The sequence below is a fragment of the Pezoporus flaviventris genome, unplaced genomic scaffold (assembly GCF_033815535.1).
Source record: "Pezoporus flaviventris isolate CSIRO_AGI_PZ_B2104156 unplaced genomic scaffold, CSIRO_AGI_Pfla_v1 ptg000650l, whole genome shotgun sequence".
NCBI classification, from domain to species: Eukaryota; Metazoa; Chordata; class Aves; order Psittaciformes; family Psittacidae; genus Pezoporus; species Pezoporus flaviventris.
The window spans coordinates 80,339-104,267 of record NW_026893196.1 but is presented as its reverse complement, the minus strand read 5'-3'; the positions used below and the strand labels follow the sequence as shown (position 1 = coordinate 104,267).

Sequence of the window (23,929 nt, the reverse complement as noted above, 5' to 3'; positions counted from 1 at the left end):
CAGCATCCTGGCCTGTATCAGAAATACCGTAGCCAGCAGGGCCAGGGAAGCAATCATCCCCCTGTACTCAGTGCTGGTGAGGCCACACCTTGAGTATTGTGTTCAGTCCTGGGCCCCTCAATACAAGAAAGATCTTGAGGTGCTGTAGTCGGGCCAGAGAAAGGCAACAAAGTTGTTGAAGGGTCAGAATAATAAGTCTTATAAAGAATGGCTGAGGGAACGAGGGGGGTTTAGTCTGGAGAAGAAAAGGTTCAGGGGCATCTTATCATTCTCTACAACTACCTGAAAGGAGATTGTAGTGAGGTGGGGATCAGTCTTTTCTCCCAAATAACAAGTGATAGGACAAGATAACAGCCTCAAGATGCACCAGGGGAGGTTTAGACTGGATATTAGGTGAAATTTCTTCACGGAGAGGGTGATTAAGTATTGACAGGCTGCCCAGGGAAGTGGTGGAATCACCTTCCCTGGAAGTGTTCAAAACCCATGTAGAGGAGGCCCTCAGTGATATGGTTTAGTGGTGGTCTTGGCAGCCCTGAGGTAATGGTTGGACTTGATTTTACCAAAGGTCTTTTCCAAACTAGTTGATTCTATGATTCTAAGGATCTGCATTTTTTCCAGTGTATTATCTTAAAATAGTAAAAATCAAATTGATTTTATAGTCTGCAACATAAGTGCAGCTTTCACCAGAAAGGTAGTTAGCCTGGAAGTTGCAGTCTATCTTCACATACCCAAACCACAGTGTTCTGTTCACCCTTGGCACTGTTGGCACCCGGGAAATGTTCTGATCTGCTGATCAATTACATAAATAGACAAGGCTTTTAGAAAGCATTTTAAGAATCCAAAAGAATAGAATAACTTCTTTATAGTTATTTCTTTTCTAATGTTAATTACGCAATTGGACAGGTTTTAAGTTGTTTGCTTTTTTTTTTCTGATATGTAGATGCCAAAGTCTCTTTCGAGCATTCTTACTAAAGAGTCATAAAAGTCATTCAGGAAAACAAATCTGCTAGGCTTCCCTCTATTATCAGCATCCCAGAATACCTTTTGCAATGAGTAAATGCCAAGCATTTGTTATTTGGCACTTGACGAGTCACTCATTTCTTTAAACTCAAATATGTTGCATAAGGTTGTGAAAGTTATGCTAACCGAATAATTAAAAACAACAAAAAAGCCACACTCCCTTGATCTAACCCTTCTGATTTCCATCTAAATATTACCATCAGGGCAAAAATACACAGGACCTTATATCCCATTAAACTGAATGGCCTGCCTGGTGTTGGCAGAGGGTGAAGTGGGCCCTGAGCAGTTGCAGGGGTGTTATCCTTACATTTGAAGGCTCGGTGTGTGTGGCTGCAGTAGCACAGCTTGGTGGCCAGGTTTTGGTGATCTTTTCCTTGATATCAGGACATGCATATTTAATATGCATCGTTTGCTGTCTTGGAAGAGGCTACATCAGATCTCTGAGATACAGCTTTCCTTTCATGCTCAGGACACAGCAGTTAAAAGCAGCTTTCTGTTGTGGAACTGACATCCTTTCTGATGCATCTGCTTACTGACTTTCCTTCTGTCCTGGGTTCAGCAGTAGCAGTCATTTTTCTCCTTCTTAGTAGCTGGTGCAGTGCTGTGGTTTTGACTTTTGGCCAGGGAACAGCGCTGATAACACCAATGCTTTTAGTTGTTGCTAAGTCATATTTAGTCTGACCAAGGACTTTGTGAGTCTCATGCTCTGCCAGGGAGGAGGGGAAGCCGGGAGGAAGCAGAGACAAGGCACCTGACCCAAACTAGGCAAAGGGGTATTCCATACCACAGCACGTCATGCCCACTATATAAAATGGGGGTTTTGACGCGGGAGTCACGCAGAGACGATCAATGTGATCAAGTGATTGCCAAATTTATTACAAAGCCTTAACTCCTTATATACTATTTCTTGCATGCACTTACAGTGATTTGGCATATTATGATTGGATACATGTCTTGAAGACCCTTAGTGACTAACATATAATTGGTTAAACACAGGTGTGAGAACTTGACCTTGAAAGCTTGCCAACAGTCCACAGTTCTCATTAACTCAATGAATCCAGCTTCTTCTTATCTTGCTTGCTTAAGCTTCTTCAGGCCTCTCATGGCCTTGCTGTATCTTTCAGGATTATTCAGAGTTTATGTACTAATTATGCATTCTCCCGTGAGAACACTGTCTCCACATGGGGGGAGTTACTTGGGAGTGCTAGATCACTGCTGGGGTTGGGCTGGATGTCGGTCAGCGGGTGTTGAGCGGTTGTATTCTCTTCCCTTGTTATTTCCCTTATCATTACTATTATTGGTGGTAGCAGCAGTGGTTTGTGCTATACCTTAGTTACTAAACTGTTATCTCAACCTGTAGGAATTACATTCTTTCGACTCTCCTCCCCATCCCTCCGGGAACAGGGAGGGAAGGGGGGAGTGAGCGAGCGGCTGTGTGGTTCTGGGTTGCCGGCTGGGCTTAAACCACATCACCTTCTCTGTAGCATTTGGTTCCAACTACTTAGTTTTGCTTTTGAAGGTCTTCATAATCTTGCCCCCACCCAACCTGATTTTTCTCACTGAGACAAAGGGGGGGAACAAAATAACAAAATGGAATATTCTTTAGAATTAGTTTTAAGTAATGTTAAGTTTGAAGGCTTTGTAACAGTAGCAATGGAAAATTACTGAGGTGCATGATACATAGAAAAAATAGAGTGCAGCTACAGAACATACTGAGAATTCTCACAAGATAAATCGTTATAGTTGACATAGTTTTAAGAAAAAACAGTCTAGAAGAACAGGGCACAGGGATAAGGAGTATCTGGGAACCGCAGGTGTCCAGGATGGGCTACAGTTACACTAACTGATAAGTAGGAGGATAGGAGGATTATTATGTCTCTGGTGCTAACGAGCCAATTAAACTGGTATGAGCATCTACTGCGCATGCTTCAAAGGCTGCCAGAAGTGATGAAGATTGTTGGAGGAAGTAAACGACCCTCAGAGACCACCACCACAATTCTGTATACATGCGAGGAACTCTCTGGAAAACGATGTAATCCATAAGTAGCGTCATGAATATGCCCAATGGCTATAAAAGGACGGTTTGTGTGGCAATTGGGGGGATACACGCTAGGTGGAGCTATCCCCTGTGTCTCCCGGAGCTGCAATAAAGAATACCTGCTTGTCAGCTTGAAAACTTTGTTGGCAAGTTTGTTCCTGGAGTTTTCTCCGTATCATCACTCTGGTTTAGAATTTGATTCCTATCTTCAGTCAGGTTTTGTTGTGAGCCCCTTTCACCATCTTACTAGATTTTTCAGACTAATGCTTGCTTGCCCTGAGGTTGCTTTTCACTTATGGGAAGAAACATCTGCCAAACTCTCTCATTCTCATCTTTTCCCGTATTAAAATTCTTCTTTGCCATGGTGCCTACCAAAAATGTATGGCTGCAAATCTGATGTACTGTGGCTAGTCCTACTGACTGAGAATCTAGACTGAGGGAAGAATTTTCTTAGGATTGATTAAAAAAAAAAAGAAGACAAAGAAGTGGTAAGGAGAGAGCTAGTTAAGACATGTATTCTAATGCCTTACTGCTTCTGACCTGTACAATATTCTCTGTGTCACAGTCTGGTATTGCATGTGTACCATAATTAAATATGACAGTAGGGATATAAATTATTTTGTAACAGCTAGGTTTGAAGAAGCAAAAATCTCAAAGGTGAGAGAAAACTGAAGGATTGCATTTTTATCCTCAGGCGGCATTGCTTTGTAAAGCTATTTCTCTTCTGTGTCCTGTATCATATTATTTTCTGTTAGGTAGAAACAGAAATGTCCTTCTGTATCTGGGTGCCCTGCAAAATGTTTTAAAGTAAATATCAAACTACTATTTCCTTAAGTTTGTCTCTTTGAGAGCCCCAAACTTTAATTGAACTTGTGCCAATAAATATTCATATGTAATTTTCATCTCTCCAAGATGTCAAAACTAAAGATAGGTTTTGAAGCATGGTCCAGTGTACATCCCCTCTTTTGCTTATTTGGTGAATGGTTAATCATGACAATTGCTAAATACCTCAGGTCATAATTTCTCAGCTGGTAAGACAATTTCTGAAAGACATCATCTGTCTTCAGAAGTAAGATGTGAAACTTTTTCCAATTTGATATATTCAATTAGTATTGTTTCCTCCAAAGCTGAAAAATGGAATTTAAAACCAACAATGTTAATTATGATTGATTTATATTTTACTTAAGTATTCACTATATGTAAGAAGCCTGTAATAGGAGATCATATTAGGAGGTTTTGTGGACTGTAGCTGAATGAAATTTAACTGCAGTTTGAAATAAATGAGTATTAAATACCTAAATATTAACACAAAGCAGTTTGACTTACTGTTTTTAACTGGAAAATAAAAATTTGAAACCATATTAAATCATGCAAAGAGTATTTTAAGTGATTTAGATCAGCCCATTTTGTTATAAAGCACAGCAATGCAAATAATATTTTATAGTAAGCAAATGTTTTTTGTTCTTAAATACAAGGTGCCTTTGCATCTCCATCACGTCACTTTTTGCAGAAATACCAGTTCCCTGTCATTGGACTTGCCCTAGATCCATAGTCTTTAACAGGCTATCAAAAATGCTAAAATAAAAAAAAAAAAAGGTAATAATTTGGACTGTAAAGCAAAATCAGTGTGAGAAAAACTGCTTTAAACTTCCAGTAACTGTTGCATATATTTTGTCTCTTTTGTTCTTACAGATTTCCTTTTTGCCTCTGGAGTGTTCCGTTATGGCAGTCTCCAGTGAACAATGACATCCTCTGACAAATCTAGATGATTAAAAGCCAGACAGAAACAGTGGCTTTGTTTCATTTTTACTTCAACACAGTGAAATGGTGCTCTTAAAGTTTTGTTACTGACTCTCACTGGGAAAAAAAGCAAACTCCTGACTGGACCTTTTTCCCCCAGTTCTCTCCCAGTCTTCTTATGGATGATTGACCCAGTGACATCATGTAGTAGGCCTTCAAGTGTTGTCATAATTAAGTTGCAATGGTTTTATACACTTCCCCGTTTCCCAACAGCTTTCTGTCACTTCTGCATTCCTTTTCTTGGGGCCTGATTTTCCCATTTTACTGGTTAGCAGATAGGCTTGTGGCCTCTTTTGTTCCAACCACCTATGAAAAACGTCAAAGAGTAGATGATCCATGCTATTTTCATGCCCTCTGCATCATTATTACCACTCCCATCTACTTGGCACTGTTGATAGCCTCTCTTCCTTTTGCTCTCATTGGCTTTTTTTTATGGTCCCCACTCCAGTCAGCCAGAAGGCCATACATCTACTCCAGATTAGAAGACAAGAACCATGCCAATGGAGCCACACTGCTCACTGAATGGAAGGCTGCAGGGAATGGAAAGAGCTTCTGCTTCAGCAGCGCCAATGTTTGCCTGCTGCCAGATTCTCTGGCAAGATTTAATAATGTTTTCAATACACAGACTAGGGCTAAAGAGATTGGCCAGAGGATCCGAAATGGGGCGAGCAGACCACAGATCAAAATATGCATTGATTCTCCTACCAACACCTCCATCAGTGCAGCAAGTTTTAGCAGCTTAGTCTCGCCCCAGGATGGAGATAGCACTAATCATACTGTTAATTCTTTCATCAAAAGGACAACATCAATGGAGTATAAAGGAGACAATTCTGGCTCAAACAATGGGGAAGATAGTAGAGAAGATAAGGGTAGAACCAGAGAGACAAATGAGGGAGAAGAAAACTCTTATATTGTCTGCATAAACAGAGAGGATAATGGCCAAATGTCAGATACAGAAACAGATGCCGTCAATGGCCAGGCTCATGCCAGCGGCCCAGCAGAACCCTCCCTGGAAAATGATGCAGAGATCACAAAAACACCTAACCACAAACATAAGGAAGGAGATTATGGGAATTTATACAGCTGCTCTGCCTCACGAGAATCCTTAGTTAAAGCTCATGTTGGAGATGTTACAGTGGACCAAAGCACTGTCAAAACCAAGCTCCTCTACAAAGCTTCAATCATGAAGAAAACTTCAGTGTGGAAAAAAAACCATACAGATGAGACTTTTGATCATGAGATCTCTGCTTTCTTCCCTGCCAACTTGGACTTTCTGTGTTTGCAGGAAGTGTTTGACAAAAGAGCTGCAGAGAAATTGAAAGAGCAGCTTCATCACTATTTTGAATACATTGTCTATGATGTTGGCATCTACAGTTGCCACAGCTGCTGTAGCTTTAAGTTTGTGAACAGTGGTCTACTTTTTGCCAGCCGCTATCCTGTTATGGATGCTGCCTATCACTGTTACCCCAATGGAAGAGGGACAGACTCCTTGGCTTCCAAAGGAGCCTTGTTTCTCAAGGTAAGAGCCTTTTTGAAGCCATATATATTGACTATATATATGGGGCAAATTATAAAGTTACATTGTTTTCTCTCAGTCATTTCTCTTAGAGTTCAAAGAAGCGCTATCAGATTTAGATTTCCTGATATAACCTATATATAGGTTTTGTGGCCTAGTGCTAAAGTGATGTATGTGCATGAAATAATGAGGGACTTCTGGAGATAGAACTTGAGTATCATTTCAGTTGTCAAAATACTGAAGCAGTTTTCATGTAATTTTAGTTTCTTTTTCTACAGAAACCTCTTTCATAATTGCACAAATTCTAAGCCTTGTAACACCAGCATAGTACAATGGGTATTACTGTTGGAAACCAGCTTATGCATGGGTGACATTGTTTCATGTGAGGTGTCCCTGCCTATGGCAGGGGGGTTGGAACTGGATGATCTTAAGGTCCTTTCCAACCCTAACTATTCTATGATTCTACGTTGTGTGTTTATGTGGGACCTGAAAGAAAATGTGGGATCTGAGCATGACATGAATGGTATGAAATAAGGGGTGGATAATGTCCTGGGTTCAGCAGTAGCAGTCATGTTTCTCCTTCGTGGTAGCTGGTGCAGTGCTGTGTTTTGACTTCCAGCCTGGGAACAGTGTTGGTGATACTGATGTTTTCGGTTGTTGCTAAGTGATGTTTACCCTGACCAAGGACTTTGTGAAGCTCATTCTCTGCCAGGGAGGAGGGGAAGCCATGAGGAAGCAGAGACGGGGCGCCTGACCCAGGCTAGCCAAAGAGGTATTCCATACCACAGCACGTCATGCCCGGAGTGGGGGGTAACTGGGAGTTACCCTGAAGGACACAGGCTTCTGGGTGGAGCTCGTTTCTTGGCCGGTGGTATTGTGTTGTACATTGGTTGCTGGACTGTTCTTGTCTCAACCCGTGGGAGTTGCACTCTTCTGATCCTCCTCCCTGTTCCTCCTGGAGCAGGGAAGGGGAGAGCCCCAGGAGGAGGGGGGGGGGCCTCGATTGTTGTCAGCCCGGCACCCCTCACTGTGAGTGAGTGAACAAGCTGTCTGGCTAGGGTTTAAACCACGACATCGGGGTAAGCATTACTTAGCAACAACTAAAAACATCAGTGTGTTATCAGCATTGTTCCCAGACTGAAGCTGAAACACAGCACTGCACCATTTACTAGGAAGGAAAAAATGACTGTTACAGCTGAACCCAAGGTAGACGATCAAAAGTCTAAATGCAAATAGGATAAAACTGAAAGAATTGCATTGAAATGTATGGCTATCCCTCTCTTCTGGTTGCAAAAGAATTGTTAAGGAGAGATACAAAGAAGAGTAAATAAGAAAAAAGATGTGACAATGTCCTAGAATACTGGATTTTGTATTTTGTGATTTTGTCACAGTTTGGAATGGGTTTCACTAAGTAAAACCTGAACTTCTTTTCCTACTGCTAGCAAAATACAGCAGGTGCTCACATTATGCATACTTTCTAGTGTATATACCAATGAATCCTCAATGAAAGCCATCAACAGCTACTGAGAATATGGATTATTAATAAGGATCAGGATAGGGGTTGTACCTACAGTTTTTAATGTGTAAAGAAAACAAAACCTGTTGGTATTGTGGCTTGCATAAAGAAAAGAAAATATTAGAATCAGCAGTCTGATGATAGTTTAGTATTTCATATACATTTCACATAAACAAAAGCCTATCCATATCTGAATGCAGGTTTCCAAAAACTGGGTCTAAGCTTTCTACACTGTACTCCTACATGTTGTTTATAAACAGATAAAGTTTACTGTTTTCATCATAAAGTACTGCATGCAAAATCTGAACATACACATTGTGCACTCTAAATATTACCAGGGTCACACAGACTGCCCTTCAACATACATTAGGGATTAAGAGACTAAAACCAATTTGCTTTCAGATCCCTGTTGCTGAGTTACTGTTCTGTTACCCTTCCAGTCAGACCACAGTGTCTCCATTTCTAATGTAGAAAATTAAGCCTCTTTTCAAAATTCTACTAGGATGATGAACTTAATTAGGGATTCAAGTTGATAAATAATTTTACCGCTGAGCAGGGAATAGGGACCAATTATTATGAAGATTTGAAGATGATTACATTCTCTTAAATATGACAGAATTTTGGCCCTGCTGAAAGTCCATTTTTCTACATGTCTGTATCATTCTGGCATTCTGTACTTTATACCTAAATTATTTTTCTTTCTGAGTTAAGTCTGCCCTGATATGAAATTAATTTCTTTCTTTCTTGATTGTACAGTAAGTGATCATTGGTCATTTCTTTCACACACACACAAACACACACACGCACACACACACACAGAAAGTTTTAATTACCTATTGTCGTGGTTTAAGCCCAGCCAGCAACCCAGAACCACACAGCTGCTTGCTCACTCCCCCCTTCCTCCCCCCGCTCCCGGAGGGATGGGGAGGAGAATCAAAAGAATGTAACTCCCACAGGTTGAGATAAGAACAGTCCAGTAACTAAGGTATAACACAAAACCACTACTGCTACCACCAATAATAATAACGATAAGGGAAATAACAAGGGAAGAGAATACAACTGCTCAACACCTGCCGACTGATACCTAACCTGACCTGAGCAGTGATATAGCACTTCCAAGTAACTCCTTATATACTGGACAGAACGTGCTGTGGTATGGAATACCCCTTTGCCTAGTTTGGGTCAGGTGTCCTGTCTCTGCTTCCCCTCGGCTTCCCCTCCTCCCTGGCAGAGCATGGGACTCAGAAAGTCCTTGGTCAGACTAAACATGACGTAGTAAAAACTAAAAACATTGGTGTTATCAGCGTTGTTCCCAGGCTGAAAGTCAAAACCACAGCACTGCACCAGCTACTAAGAAGGAGAAAAATGACTGCTACTGCTGAACCCAGGACACCTATTAAATTTTAGCTTTGAATCAAAGTAGGTTTGAAGGTTTTCTTGATGTAGTGCTTAATGAGCAACTGAGGATGTGTGGACTCTGGAGACAAATGCTACAGTAAGTAAAAGACAGGTTTGTTTTTCAAGTCGCTAAGAATCAGTCCATTAATTTCAGAAGTCTCTAGGTCTTACACTGGGATAACAGCAAGCCAGCAAAGTGTATTCTAACTGTCACTGATAGTGTTATTCTAGCCATTCTTCTGCCCTTCCAAATGGACAGCTTCTATCATTGCTTTTAGACACTTCTTTTATTGGCTCTTACAAGATTTTGTATGTATCTCATGCAATCTATTCCTACATCTGAGTTCATCTCAGTGTGGTTCCAAATATAGTAAGAGGGACTTATAGAGCTGGAGTCTCCTAATTTTTTTTCATGCAGCTGTGATGTAGAGTTAGGACTCTGTCCTATGCAAACTCTGTGTAAGTTCCTGACTCCTGTGAAAAGCACAGTGTTCCTTTTCCTGAAGTAGCAAAGACATCAGTTGAGCTTTGTTTTGGAAGTGTGCTTATGAAGCTGCTCTCCTTGCACAGGTTGCATCTCTGCAAAGGAGCAATTGCTCTTTATGTTGTTAAAAAAAAATAAGAGTGAGGGGAGAAGACTTGCATATTTTGAATGTTTCCACTCATTGGGAGGATGAAACCTGTATTCAAATCTTTCTGAACCTCAGGTGTCATGGCTTAAGCCCAGCCAGTAATTAAGAACCATGCAGCCGCTCGCTCACTCCCCACTTCTTCCCTCTCCACTCTTGGAGGGATGGGGAGAAGAATCAAAACAATGTAAATCCCATGGATTGAGGTAAGAACAGTCCAAAAATTAAAGTATAATACAAAACTACTACAACTACCAAAGATGATAATAATAATGATAGAGGAAATAACAAGGGAAAGAATATAAAATTAAAAGGGGAAAGGAAAAAAAAAACCACAAATGACCCACAATACAACTCCTTACCACTCGCCGACCGATACCCAACCTGACCCGAGCAGCAATCAGGCCCTTCTGGGTAATTTATATAACGGGCATGATGTGCTGTGGTATGGAATACCCCTTTGGCTAGTTTGGGTCTGGCATCCTGTCTCTGCTTCCTCACGCCTTCTTGTACACCTCCTCACTGGCAGAGCATGAGAGATTGAAAAGTCCTTGATCACAGTAAGCATTACTTAGCAACAACTAAATCATTGGTAAGTCATCACCATTGTTCTCAGAGTAAAGCTGAAACACAGCACTGCACCAGCTACTAGGAAGGAGAAAAATAACTGTTATAGCTGAACCCAGGACATAAGGAAAGACCCAACATCCAGATTGAGAAGAATTGTTCAGAGAAAAAAATTGGCATTCATTAAAGAGTACAACTTGTCTCCTTACTACAAATGTAACTGAAAAAGAGATAAATTAAAGGTCTCAAAACTAAACATCTAATGAAAGTTGAATTATTTTGAAGAAAAAGGCAAAACTATTTTCAGGGAGTTGTCACAGAGCAGATCCCTGCTGCCAAGGTAAAAGGGTTTCACACATTTTCCTTTCAGAATAGGTTCTGTTTCCAGTGAAGAGGAAATGATTTTCCATTACCCACCCTCTTCCCTGTTGTCCTGGGTTCAGCAGTAGCAGTCATGTTTTTCCTTTGTGTTGGCTGGTGCTGTGCTGTGTTTTGGCTTCCGGCCTGGGAACAGTGTTGGTGAAGCCGATGTTTTCGGTTGTTGCTAAGTGATGTTTGCCCTGACCAAGGGCTTTGTGGGGCTCATGCTCTGCCAGGGAGGGGGAGGCTGTGGGGAAGCAGAGATGGGGCGCCTGACCCGGGCTAGCCAAAGAGGTATTCCATACCACAGCACGTCATGCTGGGAGTTACTCGGAAGGACACGGGCTTCCGGGTGGGACTCGTTTCTTGGCCGGTGGTATCGTATTCTCTTCCCTTGTTATTTTCCCTTATCATTGTTGTCGTTGGTGGTAGCGGTGGTGATTTGTGTTGTACATTGGTTGCTGGACTGTTCTTGTCTCAACCCATAGGAGTTGCACTCTTTCGATCCTCCTCCCTGTTCCTCCGGGAGCGGGGAAGGGGAGAGCCCCGGTGCGGGGGAGGGGGGGGGACGGACGTCGATTGTTGTCAGCTCGGCACCACTCACTGTGAGTGAGTGAGCAATTTACCTGACTGGGTTTAAACCACGACAGTTCGTTTTTGGCACCCAATGTGGGGCATGAGGGTTTGAGATAAGAACCGATCTGAAAGGATTGATAGTCACTTGTCACAATGCTGATTTATTGGCTCTCAAGGTTGTTCCTCTTGATCTCACAGTTTCAGTATATCGTATCTTACTTCCATCCGGTATTTGCTGTATTAGTGTTTTTCAAGTGTGGGGCTTGGGCTAAGGTTTTTGTCCCATTGTACTTTATGGTAATGACTTGTAATACAATAGAATCATTGATCATGAAACTGATCTGGCTTATGTTCCCAGTGTGGTCACCACCTTTATACTTTGGGAGGTATATGATGGAGATGCTTAGCAATTACACATCTTTTTTCTCCTTCTCAGGTGCTCAACCTGTGAAGGAGACATCCTTTTACCCTCCCAGTCGTCCCCCCAGACCATTTACATTTGAAAGTTTTGAATTTTTTGAATGGCCTTTTAATGCTGTTGAGACTTGTTTGCTGATGGTGATGGGAATCACCATGCTAACACGCATACAGTGTGTGTTTTGCCCACTACTGATTTCAAGAGTTAAGCAGAGTCAGGTTTGGGTCTTGTCTGGGGTCAAACGACGATGTAGGAGGACCGAGAGATTTTCCCTGAGGCTGGACAGCCATGAGTGACAGGGTGTGTGGGATAGTATGGGCAAGTATCTAGGTCAGTGGGCCCCTCCAGTACTTTGGAATTTCACTACTGAACAACTGCAAAATCCAGAAGAATTAGTAAAACACTTAAATGAGGTGTGTGGTCATTCTGGCCATAGCAGAGATGGACAAATCACGGCAACGTGCTGGGGCTTGGCCTATGCTTACAGGGCCTTGTTCAACACTATCCAGCACCTTCAAAAGGAAAAGAATGTCGGCGGATCTGAGGGCAAAGCAACAGTCGCTACTCAAACTTTGGCTGCAATGAACAGCACAGCTACCCCAGTGGCAAGTACAGCAGCTGCTCAAACTTCAACTACATCCATCAGCTGATCCGTAGACTGGAGAGTCAGGGGGTGATCAGCAGGACCCGCTCACCCTTCAATAGCCCCATATGGCCAGTGCGAAAGTCTAATGGAGAATGGAGACTAACAATAGACTATCGTGGCCTGAATGAAGTCACACCACCATTGAGTGCTGCCGTACCGGGCACGCTAGAAATTCAGTATGAACTAGAGTCAAAGGCCGCCAAGTGGTATGCCACGATTGATATTGCCAATGCATTTTTCTCAATTCCTTTGGCAGCAGAGTGCAGGCCACAGTTTGCTTTTACTTGGAGGGGTGTCCAGTTCACTTGGAACCGACTGCCCCAGGGGTGGAAACACAGCCCTACCATTTGCCATGGACTGATCCAGACTGCACTGGAACAGGGGCAAGCTCCAGAACACCTGCAATACATTGATGACATTATTGTGTGGGGCGAAACAGCGGAAGAAGTCTTTTGAAAGGGAGGAAAATAATCCAACTCCTGCTGAAAGCCGGTTTTGCCATAAAACGGAGTAAGGTCAAGGGACCTGCACAGGAGATTCAATTTTTGGGAATAAAATGGCAAGATGGACGTAGACAGATCCCCACAGATGTGATCAACAAGATAATAGCAATGTCTCCACCAACTAATAAGAAAGAAACGCAAGCTTTCTTGGGTGCAGTGGGGTTCTGGAGAATGCACATCCCAAATTACAGTTCGATTGTAAGCCCTCTCTATCATGTGACCTGGAAGAGGCGCTGAAGAGGCCCCACCATATAATAAACTGTCCGAAAGTGAAAAGCATTATGCCTTGTTTACTGATGGCTCTTGCAGTATTGTGGGAAAGCATCGGAGATGGAAGGCAGCTGTATGGATTCCTGGACGACAAGCTGCAGAAATTGCTGAAGAAGAGGGTGAATCGAGTCAATTTGCCGAGGTGAAAGCCATCCAGCTGGCCCTGGACATTGCTGAACGAGAAAAGTGGCCAGTACTTTATCTCTATACTGACTCATGGATGGTGGCAAATGCCCTGTGGGGGTGGTTGAAGCAATGGAAGCAGAGCAACTGGCAACGCAGAGGTAAACCCATCTGGGCTGCTGCACTGTGGAAAGATATTGCTGCCAGGGTGCAGAACCTGGTGGTGAAGGTACGTCATGTAGATGCCCATGTACCCAAGAGTCGGGCCACTGAGGAACACCAGAACAACCAACAAGTGGATAAAGCGGCTAAGATTGAAGTGGCTCAGATGGACTTAGATTGGCAACATAAAGGTGAATTATTTTTGGCCCGGTGGGCCCATGACACTTCAGGCCATCAGGGCAGAGATGCAACATATAGATGGGCCCGTGATCGAGGGGTGGACTTAACAATGGACACTATTGCCCAGGTTATTCATGAGTGTGAAACGTGTGCTGCAATTAAACAAGCCAAGCGGTTAAAGCCTCTTTGGTATGGAGGACGATGGTTGAAGTATAAATATGGGGAAGCCTGGCAGATTGACTATATCACACTGCCACCAACCCGCCAAGGCAAGCGCCATGTGCTTACCATGGTGGAAGCAACCACCGGGTGGCTGGAAACATACGCTGTGCCCCATGCCACTGCCCGGAACACTATCCTGGGCCTTGAGAAACAGATTTTGTGGCTACACGGCACCCCAGAGAGAATTGAGTCAGACAATGGGACTCATTTCCGGATTAACCTTATAGATATTTGGGCCAAAGAGCATGGCATTGAGTGGGTATATCACATCCCCTACCGTGCACCAGCCTATGGGAAAATCGAACGGTACAATGGGCTGTTAAAAAGTACACTGAGAGCAATGGGTGGGGGAACTTTCAAGCATTGGGATACACACTTACCAAAGGCCACCTGGTTGGTCAACACCAGAGGATCTGCCAACAGGGCCGGCCCAGCCCAGTCAGAACTTTTACATATTGTAGAGGGGGACAAAGTTCCCGTGGTGCATATGAAGAATTTGCTGGGGAAGACAGTCTGGGTAATTCCTGCTTCAGGTAAAGGCAAACCCACTCGTGGGATTGCTTTTGCTCAGGGACCTGGATATACTTGGTGGGTAATGCGGGAAGATGGGGAAGTCCGATGTATACCTCAAGGGGATTTGATTTTAGGGGAAAACAGCCAGTGAACTCAATTGTATGCTGTTGCCTGCTGTGTAATGCTTTTATAGCCCATCAACTAGATGTCTCCAGGTCACCAGCGACTGGCCCTGACTTCCCTCCAACCATCATCCCAACAGAGAATGAACTTTGAACATCATGGACCGAACGGACTCGGCAGCATTATAGGGATTGGTCCATGCACTAAGAAAATGATCTTTTCCTCTTGGTCTGTATGTATATGGATGTATATATGTGGGAGAGCGATGGTGTATTGAAAATGTGGGATCTGAGCACGACGTGAATGGTATGGAATAAGGGGTGGATAATGTCCTGGGTTCAGCAGTAGCAGTCATGTTTTTTCCTTTGTGGTAGCTGGTGCAGTGCTGTGTTTTGACTTCCAGCCTGAGAATAGTGTTGGTGAAGCCGATGTTTCCAGTTGTTGCTAAGTGATGTTTACCCTGACCAAGGACTTTGTGAGGCTCATGCTCTGCCAGGGAGGAGGGGAAGCTGTGAGGAAGCAGAGATGGGGCGCCTGACCCGGGCTAGCCAGGGAGGTATTCCATACCACATCACATCATGCCCGGGGTGAGGGGTAACTGGGAGTTACCAGGAAGGACACGGGCTTCCGGGTGGAACTCGTTTTCTTGGCCGGTGGTATCGTATTCTCTGCCCTTGTTATTTTCCCTTATCATTGTTGTAGTTGATAGTAGCGGTGGTGATTTGTGTTGTACATTGGTTGCTGGACTGTTCTTGTCTCAACCCGTAGGAGTTGCACTCTTTCGATCCTCCTCCCTGTTCCTCCGGGAGCGGGGAAGGGGAGAGCCCCGGTGGGGGGGGGACACGGACCTCGATTGTTGTCAGCTCGGCACCACTCACTGGGAGTGAGTGAACAAGTTACCTGACTGGGTTTAAACCACGACAACAACTCTAATTGTAGATGTCACCAGTCATGAGGACAAACACTCTTTTCTACACTTCAATCCATTTCACTGTGTAGATCTCAAAAGAATTAGCCTGCCCTGGTGTGCAACAGAATTTCCTCTGCTGTCACTCCACTGCCTCAGTGAACAACAGAGAGCACTGTATCCAAATTGAATTTACCAGCTGTTACTTTTCCTTCCCAACCGCTTTTGGACCCTCACAATATCTTATTTTAAATAGATATCACAAGTAAATTTGGAACTGCTCAAGTTGCAGGAAGGCAGCTGTTGGCTTATCTAGAATCGCAAAATATCTTAGGTTGAAAGAGGACTCTGAAGGTCACCTGATACAACTCCTTACACAAATTCAAGGCTAACTTCAAAAATAAATCAATCTGCTTAAGGCTTTTACTGGACAATTTTTAAAATCTCCAAGGAGAGAGATTCTGCAGCCTCTCTGATCATCTGTTTGATGTTCAAGCAAGAATCAACAAATGACACTTCCGAAATCCCTAAACACTTCCAGACTTCCAGTGGAGTGCTGTCATTATGGCACTATGGTGCTAGTGATACCATAAAGTCATTGTAGAAGAACCACAATACACAGCTCCACGAAACAGATTCCACTGCTAGCAATGTCAGTAGGGCAACTACTACTGCAGTGCAGTATCCATTTCTCCTGCCCACAGGATGAGATATATAAAAGCATTTTGCCTCAGTGACTTCGATTTGTTTCTGTGTATCTGGTATGTAGGCGAGGAGTTCAACACCTGCAAGAAAGCCATGGAATCCAGGACCTTGGCTTGCCTCGGTGGCAACTTTGCTTCTTGGTGGTGGTAATCATTCTTTTCTTTAGTCTGTGGATAGGCGTGAAGACTTCAGGAAAGGCAGAGCTGATCTCAGCTTCTTGTTCTAGCTCAGTTACCTTCTTTGTCTCCTTTAAGAAGTCTCCCAATTTTAGAGAGCAAGGGGGTAAATCACTGCTTCTGATGGATCTTCTGAGACCAAACCATGTGAGAGGACTTCACATATGTACAGTGGAAATGCACAATACCGATTCAGCCTTTATTCAGCCTTATTGACAAGTTTTGCTTGTGTGAGATTCCAACTGGAAATTTTACTAGTATATTAATTTTCCTTTCAGCATTAGTGGTCTCATCCAGAAAAAATTTTTAAAGACTTCAGATTGTCTTAAACAGGCCTCGAATTTTTAGCCAAATTAACTAGCCTTTCAATGGTTTAACATGCTTTGGTTTTATTATATAAAATGCCATGACAAGAGAAAAATCTGATTAAAGTAATTTGAAATTATTCTTTGACATTCCTCAGAAAACACCTCAACAGTAATTCTAGGGTTGGATGCACTGAGAGATTTTTGTGCATTGTCATGAAAGTATCACCAAACAACAGGCAAAGACTGCACTTGTTTAGTAAATGCATATACAGCTGAACAGGTAATCAGCAGTCTAATACACTGGTAATGTGTAAGCACTCCAAGTCTGTCAGAACTGCCTCCTACTGGTATCAGTAAACATATATGTATAAAGATTCATGATACGTAACAGCATTTTCCCCCCAAAATGTCCTACAAAAAGCTTCTTCATCTAACTGAATGGGCAAAACTAAGAAAATGCACACTTTCTTAAATCTTTTGTAACAGCTGATTAACCATTGGGATCTTGGTTGTCAGCAGGTTGTTTGGATAACAGCCACTCTGCCTTATATTGTATTATTTGTCTTGTTAATATATGGAATAACCCTGCCTGGTGCCTACAATGGATACCTGCACAATGTGCATACCTGCACATAGATTTCAGAAGATCAAAGGAAGGCACAGTAAGTGTACTCTTTTGCGATCATTCCCTTGCTACTATTAAACCTGTTGCCCTATTATTAGAAGTGAAAATATTAGAGCTAATTTCTCAAAATATATAGCCACCCTTCTGCTTTTTCATAAGCACTAGTCCACTGTCCCTAACAGACTAACTTTCCAACACTCTCCATAACAGGACAATACCAGCCTGAACCAAAACTGCTCTGATCACAACAAAACTGCACATGGGCAGTTTCAGGTTTGAGAGTCCTTTAAAAAAGTACGTAATTTGACTGCGACCATTTTGATTGCAGTACACATTATACATGCAAATTGAGTCATGTAAAAATTTAGTTCTTAAAAGGCTAAGAATAACCTCAAGAAGAAAATTTTGCTTCTTAAATCACTACGTTAAATACTAACCTGGTAAACATAAATCCTGTCCTATGAAAATGTTGATAAACATACTAAGTCAGGAATAATTCACCTAATACAATCGTGGTCCTCCATACAAATGAGATTTTCAATAGTATGATGCTCTTATCTTATAGAAACATAGAATGATAGAATAGTTAGGGTTGGAAAGGACCTTAAGATCATCTAGTTCCAAAGACCATGCCATGGGCAGGGACACGTCACACTAAACCATTTCACCCAAGGCTTTGTCCAACCAGGCCTTGAACACCGCCAGGGATGGAGCATTCACGACCTCCCTGGGCAACCCGTTCAAGTACCTCACCACTCTCACAGTAAAGAACATCCTCCTTCTATCCAATCTAAACTTCCCCTATTTAAGTTTTAACCCGTTACCCTTGTCCTGTCACCACAGAACTTAAAGAAGAGTCCCTCTCTGGCATACTTGTAGACCCCTTTCTGATACTGGAAGGCTGCTATGAGGTCTCCACATTGCCTTCTCTTCTCCAGGCTGAACAGCCCCAACTTTCTCAGCCACCGTTACATTTCCCTTTTTCCAGTGGTTGGGAACCTGACTGCCATGATTTCTCAAATATGATGGACAGTGACTTCATTCGCCAGATCCTTCAGGACCCGTGGATGGATTTCATCAGGTCCCATGGACTTGTGCACTTTCAGGCTCTTAAGACAGTCTCGAATCAGACCCTCTCTTACAGTGGGCCTAGGGCACTCATTCTCACTGTCCCTGTGTCTGCCTTAAAAGTCTTGGGTGGGTTGGTCAGAGCATTTGCCAGTGAAGACTGAGGCAAAGAAGTCATGAAGAAGCTCAGCCTCTTCCAAATCCAGGGTAGCGAGGTCTCCCGTTAGCTTCCAGAGGTGGCCTACACTGTCCCTAGACAGTCTTTTATTCGCTAAGTACCTATAGAATCCCTTCCTGTTATCTTTCACGTCCCTAGCCAAGTGTCATGGTTTAAACCCAGTCAGGCAACTCATTCATTCACTCCCCCCCTCCTTCTTTCCCTCCCCCTACTCCTGGAGGGACGGAGAGGAGAATCGAAAGAATGTAACTCCCACAGGCTGAGATAAGAACAGTTTAGTAACTAAGGTATAACACAAATCACTACTGCTACCACAAGTGGTAATAATGATTGATAAAGGAAATAACAAGGGAAGAGAATACAACACCTCACCACCAGCCGACTGATACCTTGCCCCGCCCCCGGCCTGACCAAGCACCGACCGATACCTCCTCCAACCCCACAGTCTCCCAGCCCTTCCGGCTAACTCCCAGTTACATCCTGGGAATGACGTGCTGTGGTATGGAATACCTCTTTGGCTAGCTTGGGTCAGGTGTCCTGTCTGCTTCCTCCCGGCTTCCCCTCCTCCCTGGCAGAGTATGAGGCTCACAAAGTCCTTGGCCAAACCAAAACATCATTGTTATCAGCTCTGTTCCCGAGCTGAAAGTCAAAACACAGCACTGCACCGGCTACCAAGAAGGAGAAAAATGACTGCTACTGCTGAACCCAGGACACCAAGTTTCATTCTAACTGGGCCTTAGCTTTCCTAACCTGGTCTCTAGCTTCCCGGACAACATCCCTTCCTTACTTCCACCTTTTATAAGCCTCTTTTTTTTCTCGAATTTTCTTCAGTTCCTCTGGCCTCTTCAGAAGTTGGGGCTGAATACCATGTTAGCGTATCCTCTCCCTTCTCCATGTCCAAGTTCTGTTGAGAACACCAGAACTGCACACAGTACTCCAAGTGAGGTCACAAAAGAGCAGAGTATAGGGGCAGGAACACTTCATTTGACCTGCTGGTAACACTTCTTTTTATGCAGCTCAGGGTACGGTTGTCTTTCTCGGCTGTGAGCACACATTGAAGCCAGCTCATGCTAAGTTTCTCATCAACCAATGCCCCTTCTTAGATTTGCAGTGATCATGACTTTCTTCATCCAGGGAATTCACTGTGAATATCTGCAGTTCTCAGAACATCAGAGATAAAATAACTGGTTCATGTACTGAGTTTAGGTCAGCATATCGGCTTACCCAAAAGTTAGAAATCTGTAAATTATGATAGGACCGAACTAAGTCTAATTATTCTGTCAATGTGGGGAAATAGGATGCATTCTTTTTGAACTTGAATTCTATAGTTGATATAACTAGGGGTTTTTTTGCCTAGCTACTAAGAGATGAGGTATAGTTCAAGAACTCCTCTCAAGCCTTCTAATTTCTAACCTAGGTCTATTCCCAGTTTCCAGCCACTTGCTCTCATAATAAAACTGCTCTTTAGCTTAAATAATTCAGAAATAATAATCGTTCCTGGTAATATTTATAGATGACAAGAGCATCTCATTGTTTAGCTATTTTTCCTAGGCTGGCAAAGTCTGTAGAGAAGAGTTTTGTCTCTATTGGCTTAAAAAGAGAAAAAACACAAACCAAAACCAAAAAACCAACCAAACAAACAAAAAACCCAAACCAGCCAAACAAACAAAAAAATACTCCCTCCCAAAAATAAACCACCAATAAAAAATGACTTTACTGAACTAACAATTCACCAGATTCACCTGGTGTTTGGTAGTGATGTCTGAAATAACCCTGAAGTATGGAAAAGCAGGGAAGAATATTTGACTGCGTTGTTTGTGAGCCTTCTCAGCATCATGCACTTTCCATTTTTCCTGTTATTCTGTCTTGGACTTGGTCCTTATTGCTACTATTCTGTTTAGACTCCTGAAAGAGGTCTGATGACCCATGAGGGGATTTACAAGAATTTTAAGACAAAGCTTTTGGAATTTCATGTTCCTCCTGCCGCTCACTGTTTATAGGAACAATGAAGATGTGTATTGCTTCGAATGGTCCACATGCAGAGTACCAGAACTAGGTGAATGAAGACAGCAACCTTTTACCTCCTCATTGAATAAGTGAGATCAGTCTTAGCTTTGAGTCAGCAGGCCATCCTGCTGAAAGGGCAGAGGAAAAAAATGTTTCCTCATTGTAATGAGATAAAACACTTCACCTCTGTCATTCACACAAGGGATAATGCAGTATGAATGGAAATGGAGAAACCACTACATCATATGCCATGAATTAAATCCAGTTTTCTGTGAATGCAAACTAACAATGTATGCTCTGTGCACTTTGTCACACTGGAATTGGGATACTGGTAGATCTTTCTGGTAGATTTACTGGTATATTGGGTAACAGATCTTTCACAAAGAAACCTAGAGACTCCCTGTGATGACAAGATTTCCTGGACTATTCAGAAGTTGGGGCTGAACACCATGCTAGCATATCCTCTCCCTTCTGAAGATGCATCTTTCTGCACAGGCTTCCTGCTCCTCCTAGTATGGAAGAGTCTTGGCACTAGACAGGTCTTCTAAAAGTAAAAAGCCTGCTGTTTACCTTTCTGCCTAACTGATGGAATTGGAGAGCAGTCTGATATACCTGCCATGAGTGTCTTCAGCTGACAGCTGTTGCTTAGAGATGTGCTACCTCTTTTATCTAGCTGACTTTAGTGGATTCTTGTGTGCCAGGATTACAAAACTATCTACTGAGTTAAAGATTCAATTTACATAGCAATTTTGGAGAGAAACAAATAAAAGCTAGTAAATTGCTTCTTTCATTTCCCACAACAGACCCTATCGTGATAATGTAGTAACCAGCAGTCCTTTGCTTGACTAACTTCCAAACATTTATTCATAATCTATTCCCATGTTAGTGTGCAACACTGAGGAAGTAGAAGGTGGCAAGTTCTGGCTTGTCTTAAAAAGCACTATAACAACAAACAAGCTTCAACTGTTTTTCCAAGAGTGAGCAAGCTGTATAAACAGTCTTGGTTTTCCCTTGTATGTGTGATTAGAAGAAAACACTAACTGATGTAACTTAATTCCTTCAGCTGAATCAGACCAGTTGAAAAGCACAGGGAGGGATCTACTTCAGAAGTGGAAGACTCAAGCTTTTCAATGTGTTGCACAGCATACAAGAACAGGAGAAACTGCAGAATGTATCTGCTTGTATTATTTTCTCTTACAATACCTTATTCTCTAGTCATGCTGTGGTGAGGTAAGGGGACTTAAATTTTTATTCTAATGCCTGATATCCGGTAGATCTCAACAACTGAGTACAAATTCTAAAGGGCCCCAGTGTAACAACTACCCTCACTGTATGAAAATTTTCAGCTGCTGGAAGACTTGACAGTATCAAAACTAATAGAAATGGTAAGCCATGCACGCTTGAATGGGGGTGCTTTACTACAGACCATGCACAGAATACTCACCTTGTTTCTGCTCCTTCCTGTATAGATCAAATCCTGGTGCAGAGCCGTGTTTTGACTTTCAGCCTGAGAATAGTGCTGATAACACCAATGTTTTTAGTTGTTGCTAAGTAATGTTTACCCAGACCAAGGACTTTGTGAGTCTCATGCTCTGCCAGGGAGGAGGGGAAGCTGGGATGAAGCAGGGACAGGGCACCTGACCCAAACAGACCAAAGAGGTATTCCATACCACAGCATGTCATGCCCACGATATAAACTGGGGCAGTTACCTGGAAGATATATATCACTGAAGGGGTCGGGCTGTGTATCGGTCAGCAGGTAGTTAGCGGTTGTATTCTCTTCCCTTGTTATTTCCCTTATCATTATTACTAGTGCTTCTGCTGTAGGTGGGAATTGACTAAGAGGCTGCGAGGATATTTTTTTTTCTCCTAGTTGTTGTCACAAATATTTGCCTCCATTGTCATTATACTCAAAAGCACTCTGCTTGGTGGTTTGCATCAAGAGTGACACTATAAAACAATAAAAACCAACCCCAAACCAAAAGTCAAAAACATTGGAGGAAACGTGAAATGTGTGAGTCAAGCTGCTTTGGATGTACTTCCATACTGTCATTTCCAAGGAAATTCTAATTATGCTAATGTCTTCAGTTCTTGCCTTTGAGTTGTCTGGGTTTTTTTTATTAGCAGAGTCCTGAGAAAAGGCCCTCTCCTTTTCCCCCACAGGGGGTGTGTAAAGCAGCCCTTTTTCCCAGCAATTGCAGAGACCTGGGACACTGTTCCTCAGTGGTGGTAACCCCAAGGGACATTTGTTGCAGTCACCCAGATGCCTGTAGCTGAAATCAGTCTTTTCTTCTAGGCCATTTCTTGTAATTCTTGGAGAGTGAAATTTCCCAAGACCATTTCAGTAGAGATCTGTGCACACAGGGACACTGAACGCTATGTATTTATTTATGCTTAATGTAAATGCGGATGATCCTATGCATTAATAAGCTGATGAGTATCATTCAAAAATTTGGAGAGAACACCTATTTCAATTCACCTGTTACAGTGAATTGTTACAGGCCTTGTCAGGCACTCCATTAAGGCTGCACTAAATTCTAAATTCTAAAGCCAATTTGAGTTGAGTTTTCTCAACTGACTATAACCTATGTTCAGATGTTCAGCTTTTAGACTTAAATATTTTATGTTTTCTGGATAGAGACACTGAAAGTTATTCCATCTGCTGTTTTTAAGAAGAGGATTACAAGCAGCACATTCTTGCTATAAGACAGGAAACTACGTGCATAAGTTTCTTTTCAGTGTGGTTGCAGTAGGTGGCATGGAAAGACATGCAACGAACACTTTTCTCTGTGGCAGGAGACACTGCACATTTGTAAACTAGCAGAGACATTACAATATGTAGATTTCAGTGTTGAAGAGAAATCTGATTCTGAGTTACTAAGTTTGGAAAATATAATTGATACACCTGCTCCCCTAAATAGTAGATGATATAAACTAGTGGCTTCTAACTTTTATATTGGAAAGGCATATATTGCAGAAAAAGTTGGAGAGAACACCTCTTTCAATTCTCCTGTTACAGTGATATATTCCACCAGGACAACCTGATTGAAAAAAAAATAAAAAACCATGCAAAGTGCAAGGTCTCTCATTAGAGACTGCAGTGACAGGAAAAGGGGGAGTTGCTATTTATGTTAGGGATAGGCTGGAGAGTATGAAACACTGTCTGGGGACAGGTGAGCAGTCAACAGACAGTTTGTGTGGCAGGGTTAAAGGGAGAACAGCGATGGGAGACATTACTGTGGGGATCTGTTAAAGACTCCCTGATCAAGAGGAATCTGTGGATGAAGCACTCTACAGACAGATAGGAACAGCCTAACACTCGCAGGCCCTTCTTCTCATGGGGGACTTCAACCACCCTGATATCTCTTGGAGGGA

At 42.7% G+C, this 23,929-nt stretch overlaps 1 protein-coding gene across 1 annotated transcript in view; it reads left to right on the top strand.

Moving 5' to 3' along the window:
- Positions 1 to 23,929, top strand: part of LOC133264135 (sphingomyelin phosphodiesterase 3-like) — a 79,384-nt gene that overhangs the window by 3,162 nt on the left and 52,293 nt on the right. Inside the window, exon 2 of the mRNA XM_061444062.1 lies at positions 4,751 to 6,377. Within this exon, the coding sequence (XP_061300046.1) occupies positions 5,040 to 6,377 (1,338 nt within the window). The 5' untranslated portion in view covers positions 4,751 to 5,039. The remainder of the gene's footprint in view (positions 1 to 4,750; positions 6,378 to 23,929) is intronic.